Source organism: Orcinus orca, chromosome 1, assembly GCF_937001465.1.
Source record: "Orcinus orca chromosome 1, mOrcOrc1.1, whole genome shotgun sequence".
Classification (NCBI taxonomy): domain Eukaryota; kingdom Metazoa; phylum Chordata; class Mammalia; order Artiodactyla; family Delphinidae; genus Orcinus; species Orcinus orca.
The window spans coordinates 191,651,208-191,677,231 of NC_064559.1; the positions used below are offsets into that span (position 1 = coordinate 191,651,208).

At 55.8% G+C, this 26,024-nt stretch overlaps 1 protein-coding gene across 2 annotated transcripts in view; it reads left to right on the forward strand.

Moving 5' to 3' along the window:
* SLC9A1 (solute carrier family 9 member A1) overlaps positions 1-25,506 on the forward strand; it is a 49,442-nt gene extending 23,936 nt beyond the window's left edge. Inside the window, exons 2-12 of one of the 2 annotated variants that reach the window (XM_004266620.4) lie at positions 12,239-12,699; positions 15,754-16,004; positions 16,911-17,128; positions 18,020-18,222; positions 20,131-20,220; positions 20,694-20,764; positions 20,882-21,055; positions 21,292-21,406; positions 21,559-21,660; positions 22,970-23,042; positions 23,661-25,506. In XM_004266620.4, coding sequence (XP_004266668.1) covers positions 12,239-12,699; positions 15,754-16,004; positions 16,911-17,128; positions 18,020-18,222; positions 20,131-20,220; positions 20,694-20,764; positions 20,882-21,055; positions 21,292-21,406; positions 21,559-21,660; positions 22,970-23,042; positions 23,661-23,998 — 2,096 coding nt within the window. In that variant the 3' untranslated portion in view covers positions 23,999-25,506. The remainder of the gene's footprint in view (positions 1-12,238; positions 12,700-15,753; positions 16,005-16,910; positions 17,129-18,019; positions 18,223-20,130; positions 20,221-20,693; positions 20,765-20,881; positions 21,056-21,291; positions 21,407-21,558; positions 21,661-22,969; positions 23,043-23,660) is intronic. The other variant, XM_033422481.2, reaches the window with a different exon arrangement.
* The last annotated feature ends 518 nt before the right edge of the window (positions 25,507-26,024 follow it).

Genomic DNA, 26,024 nt, shown 5'->3' on the forward strand with positions numbered 1-26,024 from the left:
ACACCCCGGTGTGTTTTTTCAGTGTCTCCCTTCCCAGCCATCTCGCTCCCAGCCTGCACCTGGACTGCCTCCCCTGGCCCAGCCCTCCTACAAGCCCGGGACCAGCCCCTCTGCCTCAGTCCTCCAGAGAGCTGGCTGCCGGGCCCCCAAGAGAAGCTGCCTCTAGTGCAGGCTGCCGCCTGACCGGGGTTCCTCCTCTCACTAGGGCCTGGCTGCCTGGCTGGGCCAAGGCTTCAGAGTGAGTCTCTACTCCCGCGGAGGGCCCAGCACCTCTGGTGTCACCATATTCCTGCTGTGCTCTTGTGGAACCCAAGTCAGGTGGCAGCCACACTGGGCCACACAATAGGCTGAGCCCTGGAGGGCAGACATGCCCTGCTCCCCAGGAGCAGAGAGGCCCCTTGCCATCCCACCCCTCCCTCCAAGATGTGTCCTTCTCCCTCTGCATCTTCCTTGAAAGCGGAGTCGTCACGGTGATTGCCGCAGCTCTCTGGGTGTTTGTTTTATTTTCCTCTCAGTCTTTTTACTTCCATTCCCTCCTCTTTCTCACAGCCACCCTGTGCCACGGTATTGCTTTATCCCCATGCTAGAGGGGAAGGAAGTGGGGTTCAGGGCAGTACCGTGATTTGCCATAGATCACCGAGAAGTTCAAGTTTAGAACAGAAGCCAGCTCCCTTGTTGGCAGACCAGGACTCTGTACACTGCCCCATGCTGCTTGTGCAGTCTTGCTCTGCATGAAGACTGTTCTGAGCCCAGACATCATGCTTGTTGGCATGGACAGAGACGGTATTACAGAGCCCCAGCTTTGTCCACGAGCGGGGCTCATCGGTCAGATGTCAGAGCTGGAAAGGCTCTCAGCATGCCTCTGAGGATGGGGAAGCTGAGGCCAGAGAAAGGCAAGGGCTTGTTCAAAGCACCTAGTGAGGTGGTGGCAGGATCTAGACTGGAATCCGGATCTCCTGAGCCCCACCCTGGGCTTGGCTCAGGCCCTTTTCCTCTCCCAGTGTTGCTTCCTGGTCTCTGCAGGCATTTGGAGGTGAGATGGAGGCTGGGCTGGTCCACCTGCTGGAATCTGCAGGAAGCAGTGCCGGCTGCCCCTGGATCCTAGACTTGATGGCTAGGCAGTTGGAGAGCTCTGCTCCACCCCAGGGTGCTGAGCCTGGGGGCAGCACCATCTCCCTGACTCCCTCCCCAGGGTGCTTACAGGCAGGACTTTTTCGCCTCCTCTGTCAGAGCCCTCCAGCAGTTCTGCCTGGTTCACCAGGTTGACCCAGGATTCTCTCTCCAGGCTGCTTAAGGCCGTTTCACAGTCTGGCCCTGGGTGAGCCCTGGACTGGGTCAGTGGTCTCAGCTTTGTGACCTGTCTCTGCTGTTACCCGTGATCCTGGCTGCATGTCTGGATCTCTCTGAACTTCTGTTTCCTCATCTGTTGTCTACGGCCTTGGGTTTTAGTGAGGACCAGAGAAAAGGCTGCTTTATGACCATCCGAGTGATGGTTTCCTCTTCAGCCTTCACTGTCATTTACGCCCAGTAGAAGTCCTCTGCCTACACCACACTCGTTCCGCCTGTCCTGCCTTTTCGGACGCTGGGGCTTTGCTTGGAAGGCCTTCCCCGTGTCTCCCTAACCCCAGCCCTTCCTTCAGACTCAGGCCAGTTCAGCTAGTGTTTAGTGCACACAAGCTTAGTGCCAAACACTGGAGATTAGGTTAAATTAGGACAGGAATTCTGCCCTCAAATAGTCATGCAGACTCAACAAACAAGTTTTACCCTTGCCCTGTGCCAGGCTCTGTGCTAAGTGCTGGAGAGTCAGCGGTGAGTAAGACAGGGTCCCTGCCCTTGAGCAATCTGGACGGGAGACGGCCAACCAGCCACACGGTGTGAGCAGACTCTTTGGGTCTGCTCGGTGCTCCCATGTCTGGGTCTCATGTGGTCCTCACAACAACCTTGTTAGGTCACTGAGGCAGGAGACGATCATCGACTAAGCAAATACTGATTGCAAGCCTACCGTGTGCCAGGCACAGCTCTAGGTGCTAGGGACACGACAGCGACTGGACAGTCTGCCTTGATGGAGTTTGCATTCTGGGTCAGGGGAACCGTCAGTGAGCACAAACAGGAAGTGATAAGTGCTCTTAAGAATGATAAAGCAGGGTAGGCGGATAGGAGGGTACGGGAAGGCCTCCCTGAGGAGGGACCCGTAAGAAGGGAGGGAATCTGCCGTCCACGTCCACGTATTCAGTGTAGAACGTTTCAGGCAGAGGAGCCAACAAGTGCAAAGGCCCTGGGGTGGAATCATATTTGCATCCAGGGAAAAGCAAGGAGGCCAGTAGCTCCAGAAGGGAGTGAGTGGAGCCAGATCCGGTGTTTGCCACTGGACTGGGTTATGGGTTGTGACAGAAAGAAAGGAGTCAGGATGATTCCAGGGTTTGGGGCCTGAGCAACTGAGTGATGCTGGGGAGACGGGGACCGTGGGAGGAGGAGCAGGTTTGGGGGTGGGGAAGTGAGAGTTCAGCTCCTGTGCCCTTGCTACTCTGCAGGTCCACCCTGTGCACACCCAGACACACCAGCCTCAGGGTCACCCCACGCCCATCCCACCGGAAGCCTCCCCATCTTCTCAGGCTCACTCCAAGCTCTGTCCTCTGAGAGTCATTTTCTTTCATCAGTGTCTTTCTGGCCTTTCTGAGTGGTCACCAAAACCTAGCTGAGGGTTGCCAGGCACCCCTTCTTCGTCACCACCCCCAGATGCTGTGAAGCGCATAGTAGACTCTGTAGCCAATTGAGCTGGGAGGGGTAGAAGGGGCCCCGGATGCCTCCCCAGGGCGCTGTTCCCTCCTCCCCGCCCAGCCAGCACCACCTAAGTCCTGTTCTCTCTTTGCAGCTCCCCCTCCCTCCTCTGCGGCAGCTGAAAATGGGGCGCCAGGACTTGCTTTCTGCACAGCTGTTGTCCTGGAAATGGTAGAATTTCTCTTTGTGTTGCTTTCCTACGGCCACCTCTCTGTACTCCACCTCTCTATATCTGAGTACGATGATATCGTGAGCAAGTTCAAGTTATATCTAATGAATTTAGTTCATTGTTGCGCTTCTAAGCTGAGTGACTTTCAGCTGGGACATTAAGAACAGCAGGTATTTGGTACTCAATTTCAGTTTTCTCTTAAATTTGGATTTTGCAAACACTACACACTACCCCCACCAAAAGGAAAAGAAAAACCCAGCTTTCCCAGGGCTCTAAGGTTTCTGGAAATAGAACCTCTATTATTGAACCTCTTGTTTCTTCCCCACCCCAGGTGTGGGCAGACTGGTGCTTGGAGCTCCTGCTGCTGTCTGTAAGTCCTGAGAGCAGTCTGGCAGGAGCCACGACAGGGCTGGGGATGGGGATGGGGATGTGCAGGGAGGGCAGAGCCCAAGCTAGGGAGTGGCACACCTGGGGCACCAGGAAAGGAAGGGGATGGTGGCTTGAAACCAGACTGATGCCAGGTTCTTTCCCAGCTCAAGCACTCTGTGCTTTCCTCTCCTCCACACTCTGTGGTTGAAATCTGGGGAGCGCAGAAAGGCCTCCTTTGAAAGGGATGTGATTTAGATTTTTCTGATACCAGTGGTACCACAGGGTCAGGAGAAAGCAGAAGCCGAGGCCCTCTGGTCTCCCTGCCAGCCGCAGAGGTGAGGCCTCCCTGGAACTCTTGGTGGAGGATCTCAGAGTATAAGGAAGCAGGCTTCAGCCTAATGCCATCGTGGAGGGACCATCCAATACATGATGGCGCAGGCAAGGCCGTACACACAGTGAGGTTGCTTCACAGGGGGCAGGGGTGAGGGGCTGGGGGCATGGGGTCAGCCTGGGTCTGAAACACTGCTCAGTAACCCTGGCTCTCTGACCCTGGGGCACGTAAGTGGTCATCCCTCTGACCTTCTCTTTACCCACCTTAAAATGGGGACAATAATAGTACCTACTGCAGTAGGGTTGTTGAGAGAATTGCACAAGATGCTGCAGTGAAGTGTTTAGCGCAGTCTGTGCCCCACAGAAGCAGTCACAGCACAGTGTGTAGCATACACCATTTACACAAAAATCTTAAACTTATAGACACAGAAAAGCTTCGAAGTTTAAATATCATTCTGTTTCGGGTGTTGGGGGGTCATAGAATGGGTGTAGGAAACGGAGAATCACCGGCAGATTATTCTCCTTTGACTTAATGAACTCATATACTTTTGGAAAAAAGTTTTAAGTGACCATGATTTCATTTAAATCACCAAAGTAATATATTTCCATTTTGAAAAAAATCAGAAGAAACCAGTGTGTATCCCATGGTCCCCCGCCAGGGACCCAAACCAGCCACGAGAGTCTTTGGAGCCTGAGGTCCTACCCACCCCCCTGCGCTGCTGCCCTTTCTGGCTGCGCGGAGACCTCTGCTGCCTGCCGTTTCCTGCTGGAGCTCTGTATCTTGTCAACACGCACAGGCTGTTTACTGCCTGTCCCTGTCCCTGTCCCTACCTCCCCGCCCCTCCGTGAGTCATCCTCCACCTCACCGCATGGGGACTCCATCCAGCATCTATCCTGTGGGGGGTGGGGAGAATCTGCGGGAGTGAAATTCATTCAGCAAATGTTTATGGAGAGCTTGGGTGATTGGGGAGGCTGGACTAGGTACCTAGAGTTGCTGTTCCAGCTCAGGGTGAGGTGAGGGGGAGTAGGGGGTACTGAAATGGGACTTGAGACCCAGGGAGAAGTCTGGTGGGAGTGAAAGGCAGGGCAGGAATAGAACCTGGCTCAAGGGCCAGACCTGAAGGTCAGGGGCCCCTCTGAGGCCCGCAGCATCAGCTCGGGCCCCTTGACTTGGGTCCTCGCATGCCTGCCTCCTCCAGCTGTGTGACAGCACCTTTCTCATTTCCAGGCTGGCTGGAGGCCTCAGGGTCCTTGGAAGGCTTTTGAGACGCCCTCTCTGTGCATTTGTTCACTCTTCCCCCATCAGCCCCCTGCCCTCCAGACCCAACTTCAATTCCACATCCTTTAGGAAGCTTCCATCATTCCCTGAACCCACTCATCCTGAGCATTATTTTCATGGGGCTCAGGATATTTGGAAAGCCACCTCAGATCCATTCGACAAGCCAGCCCGCGTGCTGGGCTGCCAAGTCGCCTAGAATACCAGCTACAGAGCTCTCACTCCTCAGTTTGCAGGAGCACCTGACTCAGCCTGGGGGTTCAGGGAAGGCTTCCCAGAGGAGGTGACACCTGCGCTGGGTTTTGAAAGGTGGGTAGAAGTTCAAGGTGAAGGATTTCCCTCTGTGTGCACAGAGATGGGGTTTGGGGACTTCTAGCAACTGGAGGACAGGGGTTGATAGGGATGGGACGTTAAGTGCTAAGGGTTAACGAACCTGGAATCCTGATCACAGCTTCTCCTGCCAGGTCTCCGAGAGGGCCTGGCAAGTCGCAGCATCACTCTGCTTACTGCTTTCGAGTCTCCTTGTCCCCCCTGCCCTCTGGCCCATGTGGCATTTCTGTCCTTACTTCCCCTTTATCAATCATCTCTGAAGTTTGTCTGCCACGTCACAATGTACAGGTGCTTCTGTATCCAGTCCCTTGATTCTCACTTGTCTACACCTGAGGAAACTGAGGTCGTCTGTGGTGATTTGCCCAAGCCTCCTGGTTACTAAAGGGCAGAGCTGGGCCTCAAACCCAGGTTTTGACCTCCTGGCTTAGTCGTCTTTTCCCCATGCCTCAGGTGGCCCAGCGTATGCTGTTGTGTTCTCAGCTAGCTTATTAGCTAATTTCCCACCCAGACTCGATGTTCCCAGAGGGTGGGACCCTGTCTCCCTGAGATGTGGATTGAAACAGGCAAGAGATAGAGGTACCATTTGGAAGAATGATGGGAAAAGGCACAGAGAGAGACAGACTCCACCAGCATGGGGAAGAGTTCTTCTCCAGGTACTTGGAACAGATTTATTTTTGGCTGTTTTGCAGGGGAGGCATATTGCAGACTTGAATTCTCTTCCTGTTGGTGCTCACACATTTAGTTTTCATTGATGCAGCCTGGCACAAAGAACTGGCAATTAGGAGACCTGGGTTCTAATTCTGACTCTGCCACTTCCCAGCTAGGTAGCCTTGGGCAAGTCACTTCACCTCTCTGAGCCTCAGTTTCTTCATCTGTCAAATGGGGGTCAGGATATGAGATGAAATGAGAGGAGCTATGGAAAAGCCTTGCATCAGACACTCTAAGTGTCCAGTAAGTGTTTTTCTCCTTCTCTGTGCTGGAGATTGTATCTTAAAGTGAATCATGATCAAATATAGTCTTACTGAGTGGGCACTGTTGGTTTACATTTCTTTAAAATTGTCACTCATTGGGTGACTCCTGTGGGCCAGGAGCTCTAAATAAATGATCTCAGTGACACAGCCACCCTGGTCACTGGGTGACCAGGTCAGTCATCACCCCAGCAACAGAGGAGGAACCAAGACTCAAAGAGAAATGTAACAGGTATTGTGCTAAGTGTTTGACATACGCCATCTCATTTAATCTTTTCAGCAACACTCATATTTGGATATTGGCAAAGGCTTGGCGAAGTCAAGCCTTCCTATTTGTCTTTTTCTTTCCTTGTTTTTCATTCATTCATTACCCATACATCCATTTGCTACGTGCAGGGTACTTATGCTGGGGTCTTTAAAGGATACAGACCCTAGAAGGCCTTTTTTCCTGCTTCTCTCTCTGGTAAACTTCAAAGCCCAATTCAGATGGTCCCTGCTCTGGGAGCATCACCTACTCTTGAAAGTTCAGAGCCCCCTTCCTTTTTCCCACACTTCACATCTGAAAGTCAGTTTTATCTCAATTCACAAATAGTTACTATGCCTACTCTATGCTGGCAGCTGGAGACCCAGCTGACTCTAGAAAGTTCCCACCCTTAGGGAGCTTAACACCTAAGTGATGGACAGGTGCGCACCAGCGGGTCATGATAACGTAGAGTGATTCATGCTATACCTGGGTTTTGAAGATTCTAATAATAATAGCACTCACCGCTTTTTGCCAGCATTGAGTGCTAGCATTGTTTGGCATCCTTTGCCCTGATTATGTCCTCTTGTGCTCCAGAAACCTTCTGAAATAGGCTTTTACACAGATGGGGAGACTGAGGTTAGGAGATGTAACTTGCTCAAGGCCACCAAGCTAGTCAGTGGCTACACCCTGATTGGAACCAAGGGCAGAGGGGCGAGCGCCACACATCTTTGTCTCTGCCGGTCTGGCTGCAAACCTACTGAGGCGCCGCCAACTGCGTCTGGTTTATCTTTCTCCCTGGTCCTCAGAGCTGACGTTGATGGTGGGAAGAATCAACACGGAGAGGAATCTGACTCAAGAACAATCAGAGCCCCTCCTACCCCAAAGAACCCTTCGGCCCCAGTGGAGACCGGAGCTGAATACAGACCAGGCAGGCAGGGGCTGACAATTCCCTCCTCCTACCCTAGGAGTTCAGGAGAAGACTGACCCCTTCTGGCTGAGTTAACTGGGGAGTGAGGCGGCAGGCTTAAAAGATGGGAAAGATTCCCCAAGGTCTTTCCTCGGCCTCTAGAGTGGAAGAGGAGCAGTGGCGCGACTTCCCTGGAGAAGAGCTCCTGGGAAGAAACACCTCTGGCACCCTGGGAACACTTTGGGGCTCTTCAGTCCTGGGTTCTGACGCTCCCCTTAGAAACAAAATAAGAATAAAACCAGGGATAACGTAGGGAGTGGCTAAGAACAGAGACTGGAGCCAGACTGCCTGGATTTGAATCAGTTACCAGCCGCTTGACTTTGAGCAGGTTGCTTCACCTTTCTGTGCCTCAGTTTCCTCATCTCTAAAATGAGGGGATGGTAATTGTGACTTCCCAGAGCTTGGTGAGGTGCAAGTAAATTAGACGTGTCAACACATTGCTATAAACCATAGAGTGCCAGGCTTTCCTTGGGAGGTATTACCTTTCATTACTGTAGTTGAGACTGGTTGCTGGGGCAGTTGAAGAGGGAGTTAAACGGAATTGTTGTGCAACCAGGAACCCCTTGGGACCTGGCCGAGTTGCAGCCCCAGAGCAGTCCTCAGGCCTGGAACTAGGGCAGCAGAGCCCATCGCGTGCCCCTGGGTCCCCGGTGACCCGGCACTGGTGGGCCAAGGAGGCCCCTCTTCCCGGCACTCTCCTCTGACCGCCAGGGCAGGGGAAAGATTCGGGAAGTGGGACTGGGGTGTCTGGTCACCCTGGCAACCAAGGGTGATGTGGGAGAGCCTCGCCTGCCTGCTCCACTGCGCCAGTCTCAGCAGATGGGGACAGTCTGAGGAGCTGTAAATAAAATGTTCTCATGGTGGAGAGCAGAGAGGCTGCAGAGGACCAGGAGCCCCTCATCAATATGAAGTTTAGCCCAGTGCCTGTTCCGTTTACGTGTGTGTGTCAGAGAGAGAGTATGTGCGTGTGTCTGTGTAAGAAGGAGAAGAGGGTGGGTGAATGTGTGTGTTTGTCAGAGTATGTGTGTCAGAGAGAGCAAGAATATGGGTGATTGTGTGCATGTGTGTGTGTAAGAAAGCGAGTGTGTGTGTCAGAGTGAGAGTGTGTGTGAGTATGTATGCATGTGAGTGTGTGTGTTCCCACAGTGCCCCCACTTGCCCAACTGCCACCTACACTGGACGGAGTGAGAAACACGTCTCCCCTCCCCCAGCCTCTTCACATCAAAGGGAGGCCAGCCCCAACCTGTGTCGGGGGGTTTGCCCCATGGCGGGGATGTTGAATTCCACACCTTCTCCTCCTGTCCTTGCCCTGGGAGGCCTGGGTGCTCCTGAAGGAGGCCGTGTGGCTTGAGCGATCACTGGACTTGGAGCTTCTCGTGGTGGGACTGGTCGTGACCACTGACAGCTCACCGCTTCCCTTTGAGTCTCAGTTTCCCCAACCGTGTAATGGAGGATTTGGATGGTCTCCAAGGTCTGTTTCACCTCTCACGGAGCTGGATCTGATTCTAACTGCCTCTGCCCCACCCCCGATTCCATCCTGGTGACATCACCACTGCCACGAGTTCGAGCCTTGGAAGTTTTGCCTCATTTCTTGGCATCTTGGGGTCTTGCCTCAGTGCTGGGCCTTTGTGAGGGGACCAGGAACCCAACTGTCCCCCCTTTCACCTCACTCAGTGTCAGCAAGCTTCCTGCGCTTTGAGGGGACTCTTCAGGGGTACAGGGTGGGGACTCCACAGGGTGGAGTCAGGGCCTTGGGAGAGGGACACGCCAGAACAGGCCCTCAGGCCCCCTTCCACGTGCTGATGACAGAGTCTAGCCCCCCCCCCCGAAGCTGCTTTCCAGTAATGTGCCGCCTACCCGCAGGCCAGGAGCCAGAGTGGATCCCAGACCTTCCTCCCCAGCCTGGGAGAGGCAGGGCCAACACAGGAAGGCCTGGGAGGATCTGCTCCCGGAGCAGGGCTCCAGCCCCAGGTACTCTGGGGGCTGGCTTATTTGAAGAAAGTAAGACGCTCTGAGCTAGAGTCAAGCTCCTCCATTAGACTCTGGGGAGGCTGCTGAATTCTGCCGGAGCCCCAGCTTTCTCTTCTGCAAAATGGGGACAGTAGCTATCCCACAGGGCTGTTGTGAGGACTAAAGAGGTGACGTGTGCCATGCTGCCTGCTCAGGGCCTGGCTCCTGATGCACTTTAGGAGTAATGAACATTCTTCATGTTATTGTTCTTGGCTTGTTACACACACACACACACACACACACACACACACACACACACACACACACACACACACACACACACACACACACACACACACACACACACACCCTGGGGCTGTGGCTTATTTGTCTCTGGGTCTCCGTGGGGCCAGGAAAGCTCTGGATTGGATGATGGCAGAGAGGGCCTAACATGCTAGGTGGAGGTGGAAGCTGTCCTCCACCTGCCCTGGGCTGTCTCTTTAGACTCTGCCTCCTCCTGAGGCAGCCGTTGGTGCTCACCTCCCAGGGGTGGGGGGTAGGGGTGTGGGGGCCAGCTGGCTGGGTTTGGCTTCCCCAAACTCACATGCTGTCCTGTCTCCCCAAGGATATGGTGTCACCCACACATGGTGGGGGGGCGGGTAGAGGTACAGGAATGGTGTTCTGGAGAGGCAAACTAGACTACGCAAAGTTCTGCAGGCAAAAGAGGATGTAGCTCATTTGCAAGGAATTCGTCAAGGTTGAAACATAAGAATAAACAGTGGAGGGACTTCCCTGGCAGTCCAGTGGTTAGGACTCGGTGCTTTCACTGCCGTGGGCCCAGGTTCAATCCCTGGTCAGGGAACTAAGATCCCACAAGCTGCACAGCATGGCCAAAAAAAAAAAAAAAAATTGACAGTGGGGAGCGGGGAGCATGAGACCTCAGCAAGACCAGATGATGGAGGCAGTGCTGAAAGTTTGGACTTTAACCTTTTAGCAAGTAATCAAGGGAGACTCAGACTCAACCTGACCTACCCTTCCCAGTGTACCAGCCGGGTGAACACTGAGGGTTACTGAAGGGCCCTCAAAGACAGGGGACGGGGGAGGGGGCCTTTTTAGCTAAGAGGTGACTTTTGGTCAGGTCTGTTTTCACGTCTCCTGGCCTAGGATGGAGATGCGTTTTTTCCAACATGTTTTGAGTATCTCCTGGGTGCTGGGCGCTGTGACAAGGTTCTGGGCCGGATAGTGTACTGAGTCTTGAATTGTAGCTGTACTGGCGCCACCCAGATCAGTACCTGAGAGCAGGAGGGCTTTGGGCATGGGGAGGGATGTTCCTCTTCCTTCCCAAGGATCTCAGGGATGAAGAGAGCAGAGACCTGGCCAAACAGGTTATCGGGAATCATGTGGGTCCTGGCCAAGCCCTTTGCATTTTCAGATCAGTAGATACTTGTTGAGTGCCTACTGTGTCCCCAGCCCTGGAGATATAATCATAAACAGGTATGGAATCTGCCTGCACAGAGCTTACAGGCTAAGGAGGGGAGGAGAGCAAGAGCCTTCACCTTGAGCAAAGTGTCAAGCAGACCCTCTTAACCAAGAGGACCTTGAGGGTTATGTGCCCGACATGCAGCTAGATGCCCAGGTCTTCTCCACCCACCTCCTCACCCAAAACAAACCAAAAACCCATGGCCAAACCCATAGCATTGAGAGGTGCCCTCTCTGAAAGGGATTTTTGCTACCTCCCAGCTCTGGGTTTGGAACCAAGGGGGCCCGCTGCAGAGAGTGGCCTGCTGCTACTGCTGGTCAGGACCTGGCTTGGGGAGATAGTTGATGGGTCTCAAGCAGAGGGGCATTTTATGCCTTAATGGGGAGGAAGGAGGGGTTGACTTAAAGAACTGCGGAATTTGATGGGAGCTTCTGAGTCAGACCTGGGTTCTGTCCTGGTTCTGCTACTGATTTGCTGTGTGACCTTGGGCAAGTCCCTTCCCCTTTCTGAGCTTCAGTTGCCCTGTCTTTAAAGTGGGTGGAATTGGGCTAGAAACAGGTTGGCAAACAGGTTTTGTCTCACATGCAAAAGTGATGTATTGCTGTCGGCCTCCTGAGCAGCTCTCTGGGCTCAGCAGGAAGGTACGCGAGTCTGGGGTGGGAAGTTGCTGCGTGCGTCCTGCACGTTTGCAGGCCCCTGGCAGTATGATTCCCCAGGTTCCTTCCTGCACTGATACTCTTTGACTCCTCTGTGCTTCTTCCTATCTCCTGTGTCACTTCCCTACCAACCATTGTCTGCCTTTTGCTTAAATACCTCCATGATGAGGAACTGGCTGTCTTCCCTCAGACAGAATTGTTGGATTGTTAGGCCTGGTCTTGAGCTCACATCTGTCTCCCTGAACTTGTCCCTGGAAAGTGACTTGGGTTCAGGTGTAGGTAATGCCCTTAGGATTGCAGATAGAAGTTGTGAGTGGGGACGGCACCAGAAAAGAACTCCTACCCTGACCTGGGCAGACAGGGTGGTCAGGGAGCTTGGAGCCTCCGTAATCAGTGTATAATTTCTGCTTTCTGGAGGCATACAGAGCTGCTTCTTTATACTACTTTGTGACAGTGACAGAGATAGCATCTGTATATCCTTTGCAAAAAGCACTTTAACAACATCATCACTTAGTTTATACAGCAACCCTCTGAGGCTGGTATCATCAGCTCTGTTTTACAGGCGAGGAAGCTGAGGCTCAGGAAGTTAACAGAGCGGCCTTCTGAAACCAAGCCTGTGACCCTCTCACCAGCTGCCCTCCTCGTCCCCAACCCCATCCCCAGCCTTCTGTTCTCCTTGCTCCCCGCAAGCCCATGCCTCCCATTCTCTCACCCTCTGCAGGTTTCCACGTGATCCCCACCATCTCGAGCATTGTCCCGGAGAGCTGCCTACTGATCGTGGTGGGGCTGCTGGTGGGGGGCCTGATCAAGGGCGTGGGTGAGACGCCCCCCTTCCTGCAGTCAGACGTCTTCTTCCTCTTCCTGCTGCCGCCTATCATCCTGGATGCGGGCTACTTCCTGCCCCTGCGGCAGTTCACAGAGAACCTGGGCACCATCCTGATCTTCGCTGTGGTGGGCACGCTGTGGAATGCCTTCTTCCTGGGCGGCCTCATGTACGCCGTGTGCCTGGTGGGCGGCGAGCAGATCAACAACATCGGCCTCCTGGAAAACCTGCTCTTCGGCAGCATCATTTCAGCCGTGGACCCCGTGGCCGTGCTGGCCGTCTTCGAGGAAATTCACATCAATGAGCTGCTGCACATCCTTGTCTTCGGGGAGTCCCTGCTCAATGACGCCGTCACTGTGGTGAGGGGGCAGGGACCACACCCACGTGCACACAAGACGCAGATCCGAATTCAGGTCCAGAGTGAATCCCACATCCACCCGCTAATGATAGTAATAAGATAGCAAATGTCCCTTCCTGCTTGCTGTGTGCGGACATCATGATGGGCACTGGACGTGGATTATCTCATTTCATCCTCATGACCACCTTAGGAGGTGCTTATTATTCTCACTTTACAAAGGAGGAATCAGGCTCAAAGAAGTTAAATAACTCGCTAGAATATGATAGAACCAAAATTAGAAGCCAGGTCTGTCTGACCCCAGGACCTGAGCTCTTGGCCTTACCAGGTGATATGCTCTGTCCCTGATGGATTGTGGTGTGATCTTGGTTAAATTACTTGTCCTCTTTGTACCTCAGTTTACCCTTTATAGACCGTTTAGTCTCTGAGGGGCATTTTGGCTTTCATGGTAGCTGTGTCTTAAGTTAGAGTTTAATTTGTGCAGAGTTCGAGGGCAGCAATTGTGGAAGGGGACCTTGCCTCTAAAACCTACAGAAGGTGACAAGTGGGTTGGTTTGGGTTGGCCACTTCCTTACTGTGTGAGCTTAGGCAAGTGACTGTACCTCTCTGGGCCTCACCTTTGACAGCTGCAAAGTGGCAGAGTAGTTAGTGCTTTCCTTCCGGGTCTAGCGAGGACAGACACCTCCTACTGCAGGGTCTGCATGTGGCAAGGCTGTATATGTTTGCACATACCCTTCCTCCCAGTCGGCTTCCTCAGGAAACAGATACGTGTATGTGCACACTCACGTTGTGTTGTGGAAACACCTACACCCCCCTCCTAGCTGGACCCCTCAGAGAGCAGCTGCCCGCACAGGAAAACACAAGGACACGTGTGCACGCTCGCACACACACTCCCACTTCCCCCCCAGCCCCTCAGGAAGCCGCACCTGAAAGAAGCGACAGACGGTGGTGGTCGGCTGCTGACAGCCTGGGCTTCCTCTCCCTCTTCCTTCCCCGCCACCCTCGTCAGCTCCTCGTGAGGCTGGTGGAGCAGCAGCCTGACCTGAGCAGGCTGGCGTCTGTCCTGTCTCTTCTTGCCCAGGGTTACCACACCAGCCTGTTGCCCCATCTGTAACAGGGATTGCAGTGCTTAGCCTGTCATCCTCCCGGGGTTCTGACAGGAGTCACACTCACTGATGTCTGCAAAATCAGTGAGTGCCGGAGACGAAGCCCTCCCCAGAGGATCTGGGTGTCGGGGTTCAGGTTGGCACTACTGGGGAGCAGCAGGGCGTGGTTGCAAGAGTGGATACCTCAGTCCAGCCACCTTGGGCCACGGCCACGCCTCCCCAAGACGGTGGCAGCGTTGGTGGTAATCGCTGGTGTTCACTGAGTACTTCCTGTCGGAATATGTATTGTCTCATCTAATCTGCACAGAAACTCCATGAGCTTAGCATGGTAATTTTCCCCAGTTTTCCAGGTGAGGAAACTGAGGCACTGAGAGACTAAGGAACTCGTCCAAGGTCATATTAGCTGATAAATGATGTAACTGGGGTTCAGATCTACACAGTCTGAGTCCAGAGTCCAAACGCTTACCAGTATGCTACTCTGCTTCTCTAGTCCCAGTGACAGTGGTACCAGGCCAGAAAGGAGGACCTTGCCCTCTATACCTGCCCCATTGGCCCAGGTGGTGCACTTTAGGGGCCCATGAATTTCCTCAGGCCAGGAGTAAGTTTAGGTAGCCCAGGGCTGAGAATGCACTGCTGTCCTTCACCGGAGCCCTGCCCTGTCTCCCAGACAGCTGTGTCCTGGCAGCACCGGGGACTGGCTGGTGCTTGGCATCTCCCCTTCCTGCCTAGCCCCAGTCAGGCCCTTTCTAGAGCTCTGGGCATGGGTGTGAGTGCCCCATTTTCCAGACAGTAGAGCTGAAGGCTGCCCCAAGCTGAGTGACCTCAGGCCTTTGCCCTAGAGCAAAGGTGCCCTGCTTCCAGGTGCGGCCCAGGTACTGGGGGCTTCGGAGGGTTCTGTCTCAGGGACCCTCAGGTCCTCTTCCCCACTCCCTCAGCGTCCCCCGGGCCTGGACACTCCCCAGCTGGTTTCTAGGTAGAGCTGTTTCGGAGCAGGCCAAGCAGCCAGCACCTGAGAGGGGGCAGAACCTCCAAGCTGAATGCCCGGGGAGGCCCCATCCACGGCTGTCAGGGAACACGCTCTAGGCCCGGTTCTGCTGCTCCTGGGCTGGGGGCCGTCTGGCAAGTTGCTTCACTCCTCTGAGCCTAAGTTTAGCAAAGGAACAAGCATCCTTAGCCTGCCTACCTCTTCAGGCTGTAGTGTGTCGAGCAGCATGGCCATAATCAAAGCGCTTTACTGTGTATGAAGTGCCGCTTGAGGTCTGATGGTAGTGATACAATGACCGTTTATTTCCCCCGCCCGGAGGTGGGGAAGCCATGGAGAGCCTCTCGTCCCACAGTGCCTGAACCTGGTGGTTCATTGCAACCACCCGTTGAGCAGAGATTTCTGGGCCCCACTTCCAGACAGTCCAAGTCGGGGGGTATGTATGGCCTGGCCGTGTATATTTTCAGAGAACTTCAGCGGTTAAGTCCTGTCCTAGTTCATTATCTGAACTCCCCCTGCTTTGTGCCGAAGGAAAAACCGAAATCCAGGCAAGGATATGAGAGGCGAACTTGGTGCAGTAGCAGCTAATACTGTGATAGGCACTTTGCCTTCATCGACTAATTTAATCTCACAATAGCCCTGTAAAGTCGGGACTATTACCCCTATTTTCTGGTCAGGAAAACTAAAGCACAGGGAGATTGAGTAATTTGCCTCACGTGTACAACTGGGGAGCGGCAGAGCCAGAATTTCAACCCGGGTGGTTTGACCGCAGAGCTGTGCTCTTCACCTGTGCAGCACGTTGCAGGCCCGAAGACCCTCTGGCCCCGAGGCCGGTGGTTTGGGCACCTGGTTGGTGCTAGGGTTTCTCTGCTACCACATGGCCGTGGTCAGCGGAGGGGATAGGATAACCCTGGGTGGACCCCAGGGAGCCGTGGGGCATCCTGCCGACCAACCTGCACACTCTTCCTAGGTCCTGTATCACCTCTTTGAGGAGTTTGCCAACTACGACCGCGTGGGCATCGTGGACATCGTCCTCGGCTTCCTGAGCTTCTTTGTGGTGTCCCTGGGCGGGGTGTTTGTGGGCGTGGTCTACGGGGTCATCGCAGCCTTCACCTCCCGGTTCACCTCCCACATCCGCGTCATCGAGCCGCTCTTCGTCTTCCTCTACAGCTACATGGCCTACCTGTCAGCCGAGCTCTTCCACCTGTCGGGCATCATGGCGTGAGTCTGGGCGTGGCGTGGGGGGCTGCCAACTCAGATTCCCCAGGCTTGTAGGGTCAAAGGGAGCTACCCAGCGCCCAGCCCCCAGATCCAGACTCCAGGTCCCGGGGCTGCCCCTGAAGCACTGAGTTTAAGGTTCTGGAAAGTCTCAGCCCAGCTATTTCTTCCCCTCATTTGTCGCAAAGGGAACCCCTTGGTGGTAGCCGGACACAGTCACTCGCGCTTGCTGCTGCCCTCAGCAGCCCCAGCAAGGAGGCTCCAGGCTTCCCTTGAAGTGAGGGTCCTGGAGGTCCTGAGGCCCCAGACAGGTCTTGAAGCCAGGGGAGTGTGGAGGGGCAGTGAGGTGCAAAGGTGCTCACAGTAGGGGAGGCCACTGGAAGTGTGGGGCACTGGGGGTGACCGCAAGGAGGCTGGGCCAGCAGGAATGGGGCCCAGGTGTGGGCACCAGGCTGGGAGGCCTCGGGCTGCTGCTCGGAAGAGAGCTCCCCGTGGGGACCCCCACAGGTTAAAGGGACGCCACACTCGGGGGGATAAACCTGAGGTCGCAGACCTGACTTCTGTAAGGTGGAGTGGCAGCGTGGCCTCGGGGAGAAGGAACAGGCCTAGGAGCTGGGCAGCCCTTCGTTTGCGTCTCAGCTCTGCCACTCGCTGGCCGTGTGGCCGTGGGCAGGCGACTTTATTTCTACAAGTCTCAGATCTCTCGTCTAGAAAACACAAGAATATGCCTGTGTCTACAGGGTTGGGTGAGAGGATTGAGTGAGAACAGGTGTGCGAAGCCCGCAGGGGCGTCTGACTCGTAAGGGGAGCTCAGGAGACGGGCACCTGTCCGCCTCCCTGGCTGTGGAGGCGCTTTGGGAGGGTGCAGCTCGACTCTGAACCCTGAACCCCGCGCTTCCCTGACCCCAGACTCATTGCCTCGGGAGTGGTGATGCGCCCCTACGTGGAGGCCAACATCTCCCACAAGTCCCACACGACCATCAAGTATTTCCTGAAGATGTGGAGCAGCGTCAGCGAGACCCTCATCTTCATCTTCCTCGGCGTCTCCACCGTGGCCGGCTCCCACCACTGGAACTGGACCTTTGTCATCAGCACCCTGCTCTTCTGCCTCATCGCCCGAGTGCTGGGTGAGGTCCCGGGCCTGAGCCAGGGGAGGTGTGTGTGCGTGCTGGGGGTGGGTGCTGTGTGTGTGTCTGTGTGTGTGTGAGAAGTGCGCTGGGTGGAGGGGCTGGGGTTGGCTCCTGGCTGGGCTTCCCCACTCCTGCTGTCTGCAGTGCTGAGGCCATGATGGGCCTTTGAGGGGAGAGGGACGTGCTTGAGGTGCATCCGTGATCTCTGGGGAGACAGTCATGGTGTGCCAGTGGAGGCCCACAGAGCCAGGTCTGTGAGTGTCTGGACTTTAGCACTTTCAAAGCTGCCTGCAGTTCCTTCCAACCTCTGCTGCTAGCCGGGGGTGCGCACGGGGACCAGGCCTTAGGCCCTTGGCTGCTGCTTCACCTGCCAGACACACATTACCTCAGTGATTGCACGGCTTCCCGCTCTGGATCTCACCTCCTCTCTGAGGTTAGGTCTGGCCGTCGCATTTACTTGCTGCACTGTCTTAAAACCCCTTTAATCCTCCAGAAATTCTGGTTCTGTGGGTTGAGATTGGACTCTGAACTCTGCATTTTTAAATAACTTTTTATTACAGAAGATTTCAAACACACAGAAAAGTAGATCCGTCCTATTTAATAGGTGTCAACTTGTGGCCGTCTCTTTTCCCATCCCCCCCTGACCTCCAGCCACTGGAGGCCTCTGTAATGTCTCTAAAATATATCCAGGTTGAGGGCCCCCCTTAAATTGAAGATCCACCAGCTCTTGGATTGAGGGATCTGGAGCATGTTGGGCCGAGGGACCCGAGAAACGAGTGAGCCGGGTGGGCTTACTAGTGGAGGCTTCCTCCAGACAGAGAAGTCTCTCTGCTGCAGAAGCCAGGAGGGTCTGGGACAGCCTGACCCCTCTCTTCCCCTCCCCGGCAGGCGTGCTGGGCCTGACCTGGTTCATCAACAAGTTCCGCATCGTGAAACTGACCCCCAAGGACCAGTTCATCATTGCCTACGGGGGCCTGCGAGGGGCCATCGCCTTCTCCCTGGGCTACCTCCTGGACAAGAAGCACTTTCCCATGTGTGACCTGTTCCTCACGGCCATCATCACCGTCATCTTCTTCACCGTCTTTGTGCAGGTGCTGGACAGGGTGGAGCAGCCCTGCCTGGGGACCCTGACTCTAGCAGGAAAGAGGAAGCACATGACCCAAGAGGGGGCCCATGGGTTCTAGTCCCAGCTCCACTGATAACTAGTACAGTTATCACAGGGACAAGCCACTCCCCCTTTCTGGGCCCCAGTGTCCTAAATTGTAAAGGGAGAGTTGTGATCATGCGTCATTGAAAAGTGACCAATCAGAATGTAAAGTAACCAAACTGCTGCCTAGTTTAGTTAGGAATCCAGATAGCATTAAGAGGAGTGGGTCCAGTCAGCAGGCCCATGATGCTCATTGTAGGGGCTTAAGGAAGTGGTTTAATGTCTTAGGATCTTAGTTTCTGCATCTGTAAAATGGGAATAATAGCGCAACATGGGGAACTGGAAAGGTCCCTGAGCTGGCCAGCAGGAGGTCTGGAGTTAGCCAGAGCTCTGCTGTTATCAGTGTGACCCCGGGAAGGACTCTCCTCCCATCTCTGGGTCTCAGATCCCCATCTGTGAAGTGAGGGGACTGAACTGGATGATTCTGAAGAATCCTTCCAGCCTGCTGGCCATGATTCCTGTGCATTTAAACAACCCAGACTTAGCTGAGAGCCTCACCGCCCTCAGAGTCCCCAAGGAAGCCCAGCCTGAGATGATGTAAATTGCTTTTCCTTATCTGACCTGTGACCTTGGGCAAGTGAGAAACACCCTGTCTGGGCCTCTGTTTCTCTACCATCCCCTCCATCTTTCCTGGACACTAATCCTGGCCAGGCCCTAGATGGGAAACATCATTGCCTTCTCGGGGAAAAAACAGTACAGAGGAAACTTCCTCGGGCTGGACTTGTTTTTTCTGTCCTTTAAAAGCAGAGGGGACTGCCTCTTTTGTCATCTTGCCCTGCTTCCACCTTGACTTTGCAGTTGTATATGCTAATGGTTTACCAAGCCCTTTTTTAAAAATATAAATTTATTTATTTATTTTTGGCTGCATTGGGTCTTAGTTGCTGCGTGCGGGCTTTTCTCTAGTTGCAGCTAGTGGGGGCTACTCTTCATTGTGGTGCGTGGGCTCTCATTGCGGTGGCTTCTGTTGTTAGGGAGCACGGGCTCTGGGCACACGGGCTTCAGTAGTGGCTTGCGGGCTCTAGAGCGCAGGCTCTGTAGTTGTGGCACACGGGCTTAGTTGCTCCGTGGCATGTGGGATCTTCCCAGACCAGGGCTCGAACCTGTGTCCCCTGCATGGGCAGGCGGATTCTCAACCACTGCACCACCAGGGAAGCCCTACCAAGCCCATTTTTAATGAAAGCAGCTTTGAGGTAGGGACCTCCCTGCCTGAGTTTGAATCCAGCTTTACTACTTCTGTGAGACCTTAGGAAGTTACTTAACCTCTTTGAGTCTCAGTTTTCTCATCTGTAAAATGAGGATAATGAATGGGCTTCCCTCTTAGGGTCATTGTGGGTATTGAAGTGCTAATCCTAGTAAAACACAATTGGTCCTGGCACATGGCAAGTGTGCAGTTAAATTAGTTGCTGCTGCTCTTCCTAGGTCCTCCTGGGTGGCAGTCCTGCAAGGGGGGCGGAGCAGAGGTGGTCCTCCCTGTTAGCCAGGCCTGACTTCCCTGGGGTGACAGAATGCATCTGTGGTGGAGCTCACACTTGAACCCAGGCCCTCTGACCCCTGACCTGGGCTAGATGCCTTGTGTGTGAGTCACTTGGCTGGATGGGCTGTGAAACCGCTGGCTGTGTCTTTGGAAAGAAGCGGGCCTTAAGGACCTGCTTTATGTAAGTGCTGCTGGGAGGTTGGGAGATCGGGGACCTCAGAGCAGAGGGCAGACTCAAGGACCCTGGGGTGGGGTACCTCTGTAGCCTCCCTGCCAGAGTAGCAGAGCTACAGTGCCTGACACCCACCTGCCCTCCAGGGCATGACCATTCGGCCCCTGGTAGACCTCCTGGCTGTGAAGAAAAAGCAAGAAACGAAGCGCTCCATCAACGAGGAGATCCACACTCAGGTACTGGAAGCTGGGCCTGGGCCCTGTGTCGCAGGAGGAGGCTCCGGAAGCTGGGGAGCAGCTAGGCCTCGCGTCCATGCCCTCAGTCAGCCCCTCCTCCCTCATCCCAGTGCCCGGGTGGTCCTTCAGCCTCCTGAGGTCACCAGGTCACACCATAGGGGGGTGTGGTACGAGCAGCCTAGAACTTGAGGAAGGGGCGTCACGCAGTCTCTGCCTCTGCAGAAACCTATCCCAGGCATCGGCACAAGTGGGTTCAGAGAAGGGGTCTCAGCCGGGCCCCAGTGGCCAGAGGCTTGAGGTTTCCCTGGGGTTCAGGATGAGTGAGGTATAGGTGCCACCTCCTGGCTGGTCCTGGAACTATAGGGCTGGGCTGAGCAGAGCTGCACTAGGGTGGAAGGGGGGCGCCCATTCAGAAGTCTTGGTAGGGGAGGAGCCCAGTAGTAAGGCTTGACCTGGCCCTGGGCCCGTTTCAGTTCCTGGACCACCTTCTGACAGGCATCGAGGACATCTGTGGCCACTACGGCCACCACCACTGGAAGGACAAGTAGGTGGCAGGCCTTGTGGGCAGGAGGGTGGGAGGGGCAGGTAAGGGTCTCCCGGGGCCTGGGCATCAACCCGTCCCAGGAGGTGGCTTCATCCATGTCCTCCCTCCTCCCACCAGGCTCAATCGGTTTAATAAGAAGTATGTGAAGAAGTGTCTGATAGCTGGCGAGCGCTCCAAGGAGCCCCAGCTTATCGCTTTCTACCACAAGATGGAGATGAAGCAGGCTATCGAGCTGGTGGAAAGTGGGGGCATGGGCAAGATCCCCTCTGCCGTCTCCACCGTCTCCATGCAGTGAGTGCTAGTGGCCAACCCTGGCAGCCTCTGCAGCCGCACTGACCCCTCGACACGCACCTGGAGCAGGCCCCCTGGGGCATCCTACTGGGGTGGGCGGGAGAGCTGCAGGGCCACACTGAGGACCAGAGGCTTGGCCCACCCCCCACCCCGGCCATCCCGGGGGGACCCTTCTGGCCCAGCCCAGCAGGCCCCAGGGTCCCAGGAGTTTTCTCATCTGTGCCTCGTTATCCCAGGAACATCCACCCCAAGTCCCTGCCTGCCGAGCGCATCCTGCCAGCACTGTCCAAGGACAAGGAAGAGGAGATCCGCAAAATCCTGAGGAATAACTTGCAGAAGACCAGGCAGCGGGTGAGGAGCTGCTCCCCACCCGGCCCCCCTACAGTAGAGGAGCCCCTCCGCCCCCTCTCTGCTCCAGCCCTGCGCCACACGCCCAGAGCCGCCCAGCCCCTCCAGGCCCAGCTTCTGGGGCCTGCCCTGCCTGACAACTGTTCCTCCCACAGCTGCGGTCCTACAACAGACACACGCTGGTGGCAGACCCCTACGAGGAGGCCTGGAACCAGATGCTGCTCCAGAGACAGAAGGCCCGGCAACTGGAGCAGAAGGTGTGTCTGGGACTGGAGCTGGCTGCCACCTTTCTCCGGGAGCCTGGGTTCTTCCTCTTCCTGCACCGCCACCACCAGGCCCTTTTGGAGATAGAGCCACTCGGATCTGGTTTTTCGGCCTCCTCCACTTGTTTCAAAGGCTGAGCCCCAGGGCGGGTTCCAGAAAGCTGCCTTCTCTCCCTCTTCCGCACTCAGAGCAGCAAAGAGGCCCCCTTCCCCATTGTGTCCTCAGGCATCAGAGCTAGACGAGTCTATCCATGTGCTCTAACCCCTCATTTTCTAGTGAGAAAACTAAGGCTCAGGGGAAAGGGACCTGTCCAAAGTCACAAAGCAAGGCACACACGCCTTCATTCATTTGTTCAGGAAGCGTTTGTGGAGCGGTTCCTAAGTGCCAAGCAGCAGAGCACCCTCTGTGAATCCGGTGGTGAACTGGCCCAGTCCCTCGCTTACGGAGCTTCTCATGCAGTAGCCCGTGCAGGACAGGAAGCGCAAGGGGCCCTGAGCACCTTGAACAAGGAAGTGGCCAGCGCATGCTTAGGGTTAAGAGCCACAGGGGAGGGAGTGTGGCAGAGGGAGGTCCAGGCGGAAGGCAGAAGCTGGGCATAAGCTGCTGACCACAGACTGAGGGGGCTCAGCTTTCCAGGAAGCTTGTTAATGGTGTTAGGGTTTGGGCCTTATTCCGAGGGCGTGGAGAGTCACGAAGGAGGGTTCTAAGCAAGGGAACGACATGGGGAGCAGTGGGGGTGGCCCGGCTTAGGGCAGTGGCGGGGGGAGGGAAGGAGCAGGTAGCTTCAAGGAGGAAGGAGGTGGAAGCAGCAAGACTTGGTCACCAGACTGAGGTGGGACTGAGGGAAGAGGAGAAGGCGTCAGGGCTCGCGTCTAGCCTTCCACTGGGGTGGTCGGGAGTGGTGGCTGGGAGAGGGGACACCAAGGAAGGGACAGCTTTTGAAGGAGGATAAGAGGCTGAGTTCAGTTCCAGCGTGTTGCATTGAGATACCTGGGGGCCATCCAGGGCCCAGGCGACACTCTGACTCTCTGGGTCTGTACCTCAGGGGTAGGTGTGGGCTGGAGCTAGAGTCTGGGCAAGTGTCACCGTGGGAGAGGCGGGGCAGCGAGGGGGGTGTTCAAGGCCACCCCGGAGGTTGCAGAGCTTGACAAGAGGCTGGGCCAAGCCCTCAGGACCTAGCACTGGCCCGGGCAGAGAGGGAGCGGGCACCCCAGACACACCAAGGGAGGGTGTGGCCACTGACCTTGGGTGCCGTCCAGAGGGGCCGCCCATGCTCACCCCTGTCTGCCCTTCCTCTGTCAGATCAACAACTACCTGACGGTGCCGGCCCACAAGCTGGACTCGCCCACCATGTCGCGGGCCCGCATTGGCTCAGGTAAGGCAGGGCGTAGGGTGCTGGGCGAGGGGCCTCAAGGCTGGGCACACAGTGCCACCATCTCGAGGATGAGGCTCCAACAGGAATGGGCCTCAGAGAGCCCGCGGGGAGGACGGGCTGCTCCCTCCCTGACCTCCCAAGCTCCTCCTACATCGGGTAGAGTTGGGGGTTCACCAAAGGGGGCAGAAGAGTGGCCCTGCTGTCCTCCCCAGGGACAGAGCGCTCCACGTGGGGCTCATGCTGAGGAGCTGGGTGCCTGGCAGGGAGGCTGGAGGCGGCTGCACCGTTGGGATCACCAGCATGTGGGGAAAACAAGGGCAGGCCTTCCAGGACCCGGTGACTCAGGAGGGAGCCTGAATTCTTGGTCTGAGGAGGGACTCCTATGGGAGCCCCAGGGCTGAGGAGGGGAACACAGTCCTACCTCTCAGACCCCAGTCCGAGGGGAGGAAAAGCAATCTGATGTGTTGACAGGGGCTTGGAAAGGCCCCTGTGGAGTGATTTGAAGCGCGCCAGGATTGCTGAGGTTCTGTAGGAGCTGCTGGCACGGGCTGAGGTGGGGCGCACGCTGGGCAGGGCTCAGGGGCACAAACCAGCTTGTGCCTGGCTCTCTGTCCCCAGACCCGCTGGCCTATGAGCCGAAGGCCGACTTGCCTGTGATCACCATCGACCCAGCCTCCCCGCAGTCACCTGAGTCTGTGGACCTGGTGAACGAGGAGCTGAAGGGCAAGGTCTTGGGGCTGAACCGGGATCCAGGAAGGGTGGCCAAGGAGGACCACGAGGACGACAGGGGCATCATGATGCGGACCAAGGAGCTCTCGTCCCCGGGCACCGACGACGTCTTCACCCCTGCGTCAAGTGACAGCCCCAGCTCCCAGAGGATGCAGCGCTGCCTCAGTGACCCAGGCCCCCATCCTGAGCCTGGGGAGGGCGAGCCTTTCATCCCCAAGGGCCAGTAGCACTGGGGCCAGCGGGCGGTGCCCGTCCCACCACAGACTCTCCCACCAGAGCAGGGGTCTGCTGGCGGGGCTCCCCTCGTCCTTCCCGACCTGGATTGGCCCTGCCCCTCCCCCTGTCGCATGGCAGCTGGGCCCACAGCCCCCACCGCAGCACGGCTCCCCCTGCCTCCTGGGAAGCGCCCTCCCTCCCACCAGAACTGCCTTCCCAGTCCTTTGGCAGACCTGCTGGGCTGAGGCAAACCCTGCCCTTCCTGATCCAAGCTCTCTCCCATACCCAGACCAGGGCCTCTGAGTTTCCCAGACCTCGGAAGGCCCCCTCCCAATCTGTCACCCTCCTCACTGAAGTCAATCTTAGTTTCTAACCAAAGAGCCTCTGGCTCAGCCTTGGTCCTTCCTGGAAAGGGAAGGAGCCGGGGCCTCTGTTGTCCCTCCATTAACAGCGTTAAGACTAGGGGACCAGGCATCTGACTGGGGGAGGGATCAGTGACCCATGGCCGTCCCACCCTCCTCCCGCCAGCTGTGTCACCCTGGCCAGCCACCTGACCTGTCCTTACTCAGAGCTGCAGGCTGAGGGCATCTCTGAGCTCTGTCTGGAGCTGAGGCGCTTTGGACGATGATGACTCAGCTCTCCAAACTGTGCTCCAGCGGGGACCACTGGGCCCTTCAGGGGCTTCTGTCAGGGGCACCAGAGAGTGCTGCCTTTTTATCTGTTTTGTTTGTTCACACTTCCATGTAAGATTCTATTTGCACAGAGGGCATTCCTGTTTTTAAAACATTTTTGAAAACCTCTAGCTGAACAGAGCTCCAGCCATCCTACTCTGGAGCATTACCCATCCTCATTTGTGCCTGTCTGCCCAACACTCTCCCCCAAAACAGTCCTCTGTCCCCAGGGCTCTGATTTCAGAAATGACCTCACCCGCTCACATACCCACCCTAATCATGATTTTCTCTAACTCACAGATGCCAGGCCTCCTGGCACCTTCTTTCTCTTGGGCCTGACCCTCAGTTCCCGCTGGCCTGTTTTCTCTCATCCCTCTCCCCTCCCCCACTGGCCCCTGGAACCTCTCTTATAAGCACTGCACCCAGCTTGCTGTGGAGCCCCGTCCTCAGGGTAGGGGCCTCCCCTGAGCATCTCCCACCGGCCAGGGCTGGTGGGTGGGCTGAGTCCTGGGTCCCCAGAGGCCTTTGCTCACAGGCACACACTCCTACTCCCACTGCCACCATGGGCCAGGCCCAGGCCTACTGGTGTCTGTCCTTCTCCCAAGGGTACTCCTTTCCCCAGGATTGTGCAATAGTCAGAGCGTCCCCCTTCCCAATGGACTGGGCAGTGGGTGCTCATCTGTCCCCCCTCCTCTCCATGTAAGTGCTGTTTGGGGCAGGAGTCACCATGCAAGGGTGACGTTGACAACCATGTTCAAAGCCACCACAGCTGCTGCCGCTCTGCCGCCTGTACAGAAGAAACCGAATCTTTTTCATATTCTAATAAATCCGTGTGAGTTTTTGATAGAGTCGAGGGCTGCTCCCTGGGGACCAGGGACCTGTGGGAGGAGGGTGGCCCAGAGCCCCCAAGGACTTGGCTCAATGGCTGGCACAGAGAAACACTTAATCCATGTCAGGGGCTGGTGTGGTTATTACTGTGGGTCCAGCACCAGGAATACAGCTGTGAGCAAAGCAAAACGCTCCTTCAGCCTCTGGGGAAGAGCAACATTAATCAGTGCTATCAGGAAAACCCCTGTGTGTGTGTGTGTGTGTGTGTGTGAATGACAGTGAGGGGAGGAAGGGGTGACGAGGAGGACTTTCCTGAGTGATGGATAGAACTACAGGATGAACTGAGGTTAACCAGGTGAAGAAGGTTTCAGAGAGTGCCCATATGTTCTAATTGGGAGCTGCATGTGGGAACACCCTAGGATCTGAGGAAAGGCTGATGTGGCTGGGTCAGAGAGTGACAGGAGGGGAGGCGAAGATGGGACCTTGTAGCCCATGGTCAAGATTTTGATTTATACTAAGGGCAATGGAGAGGCTCTCC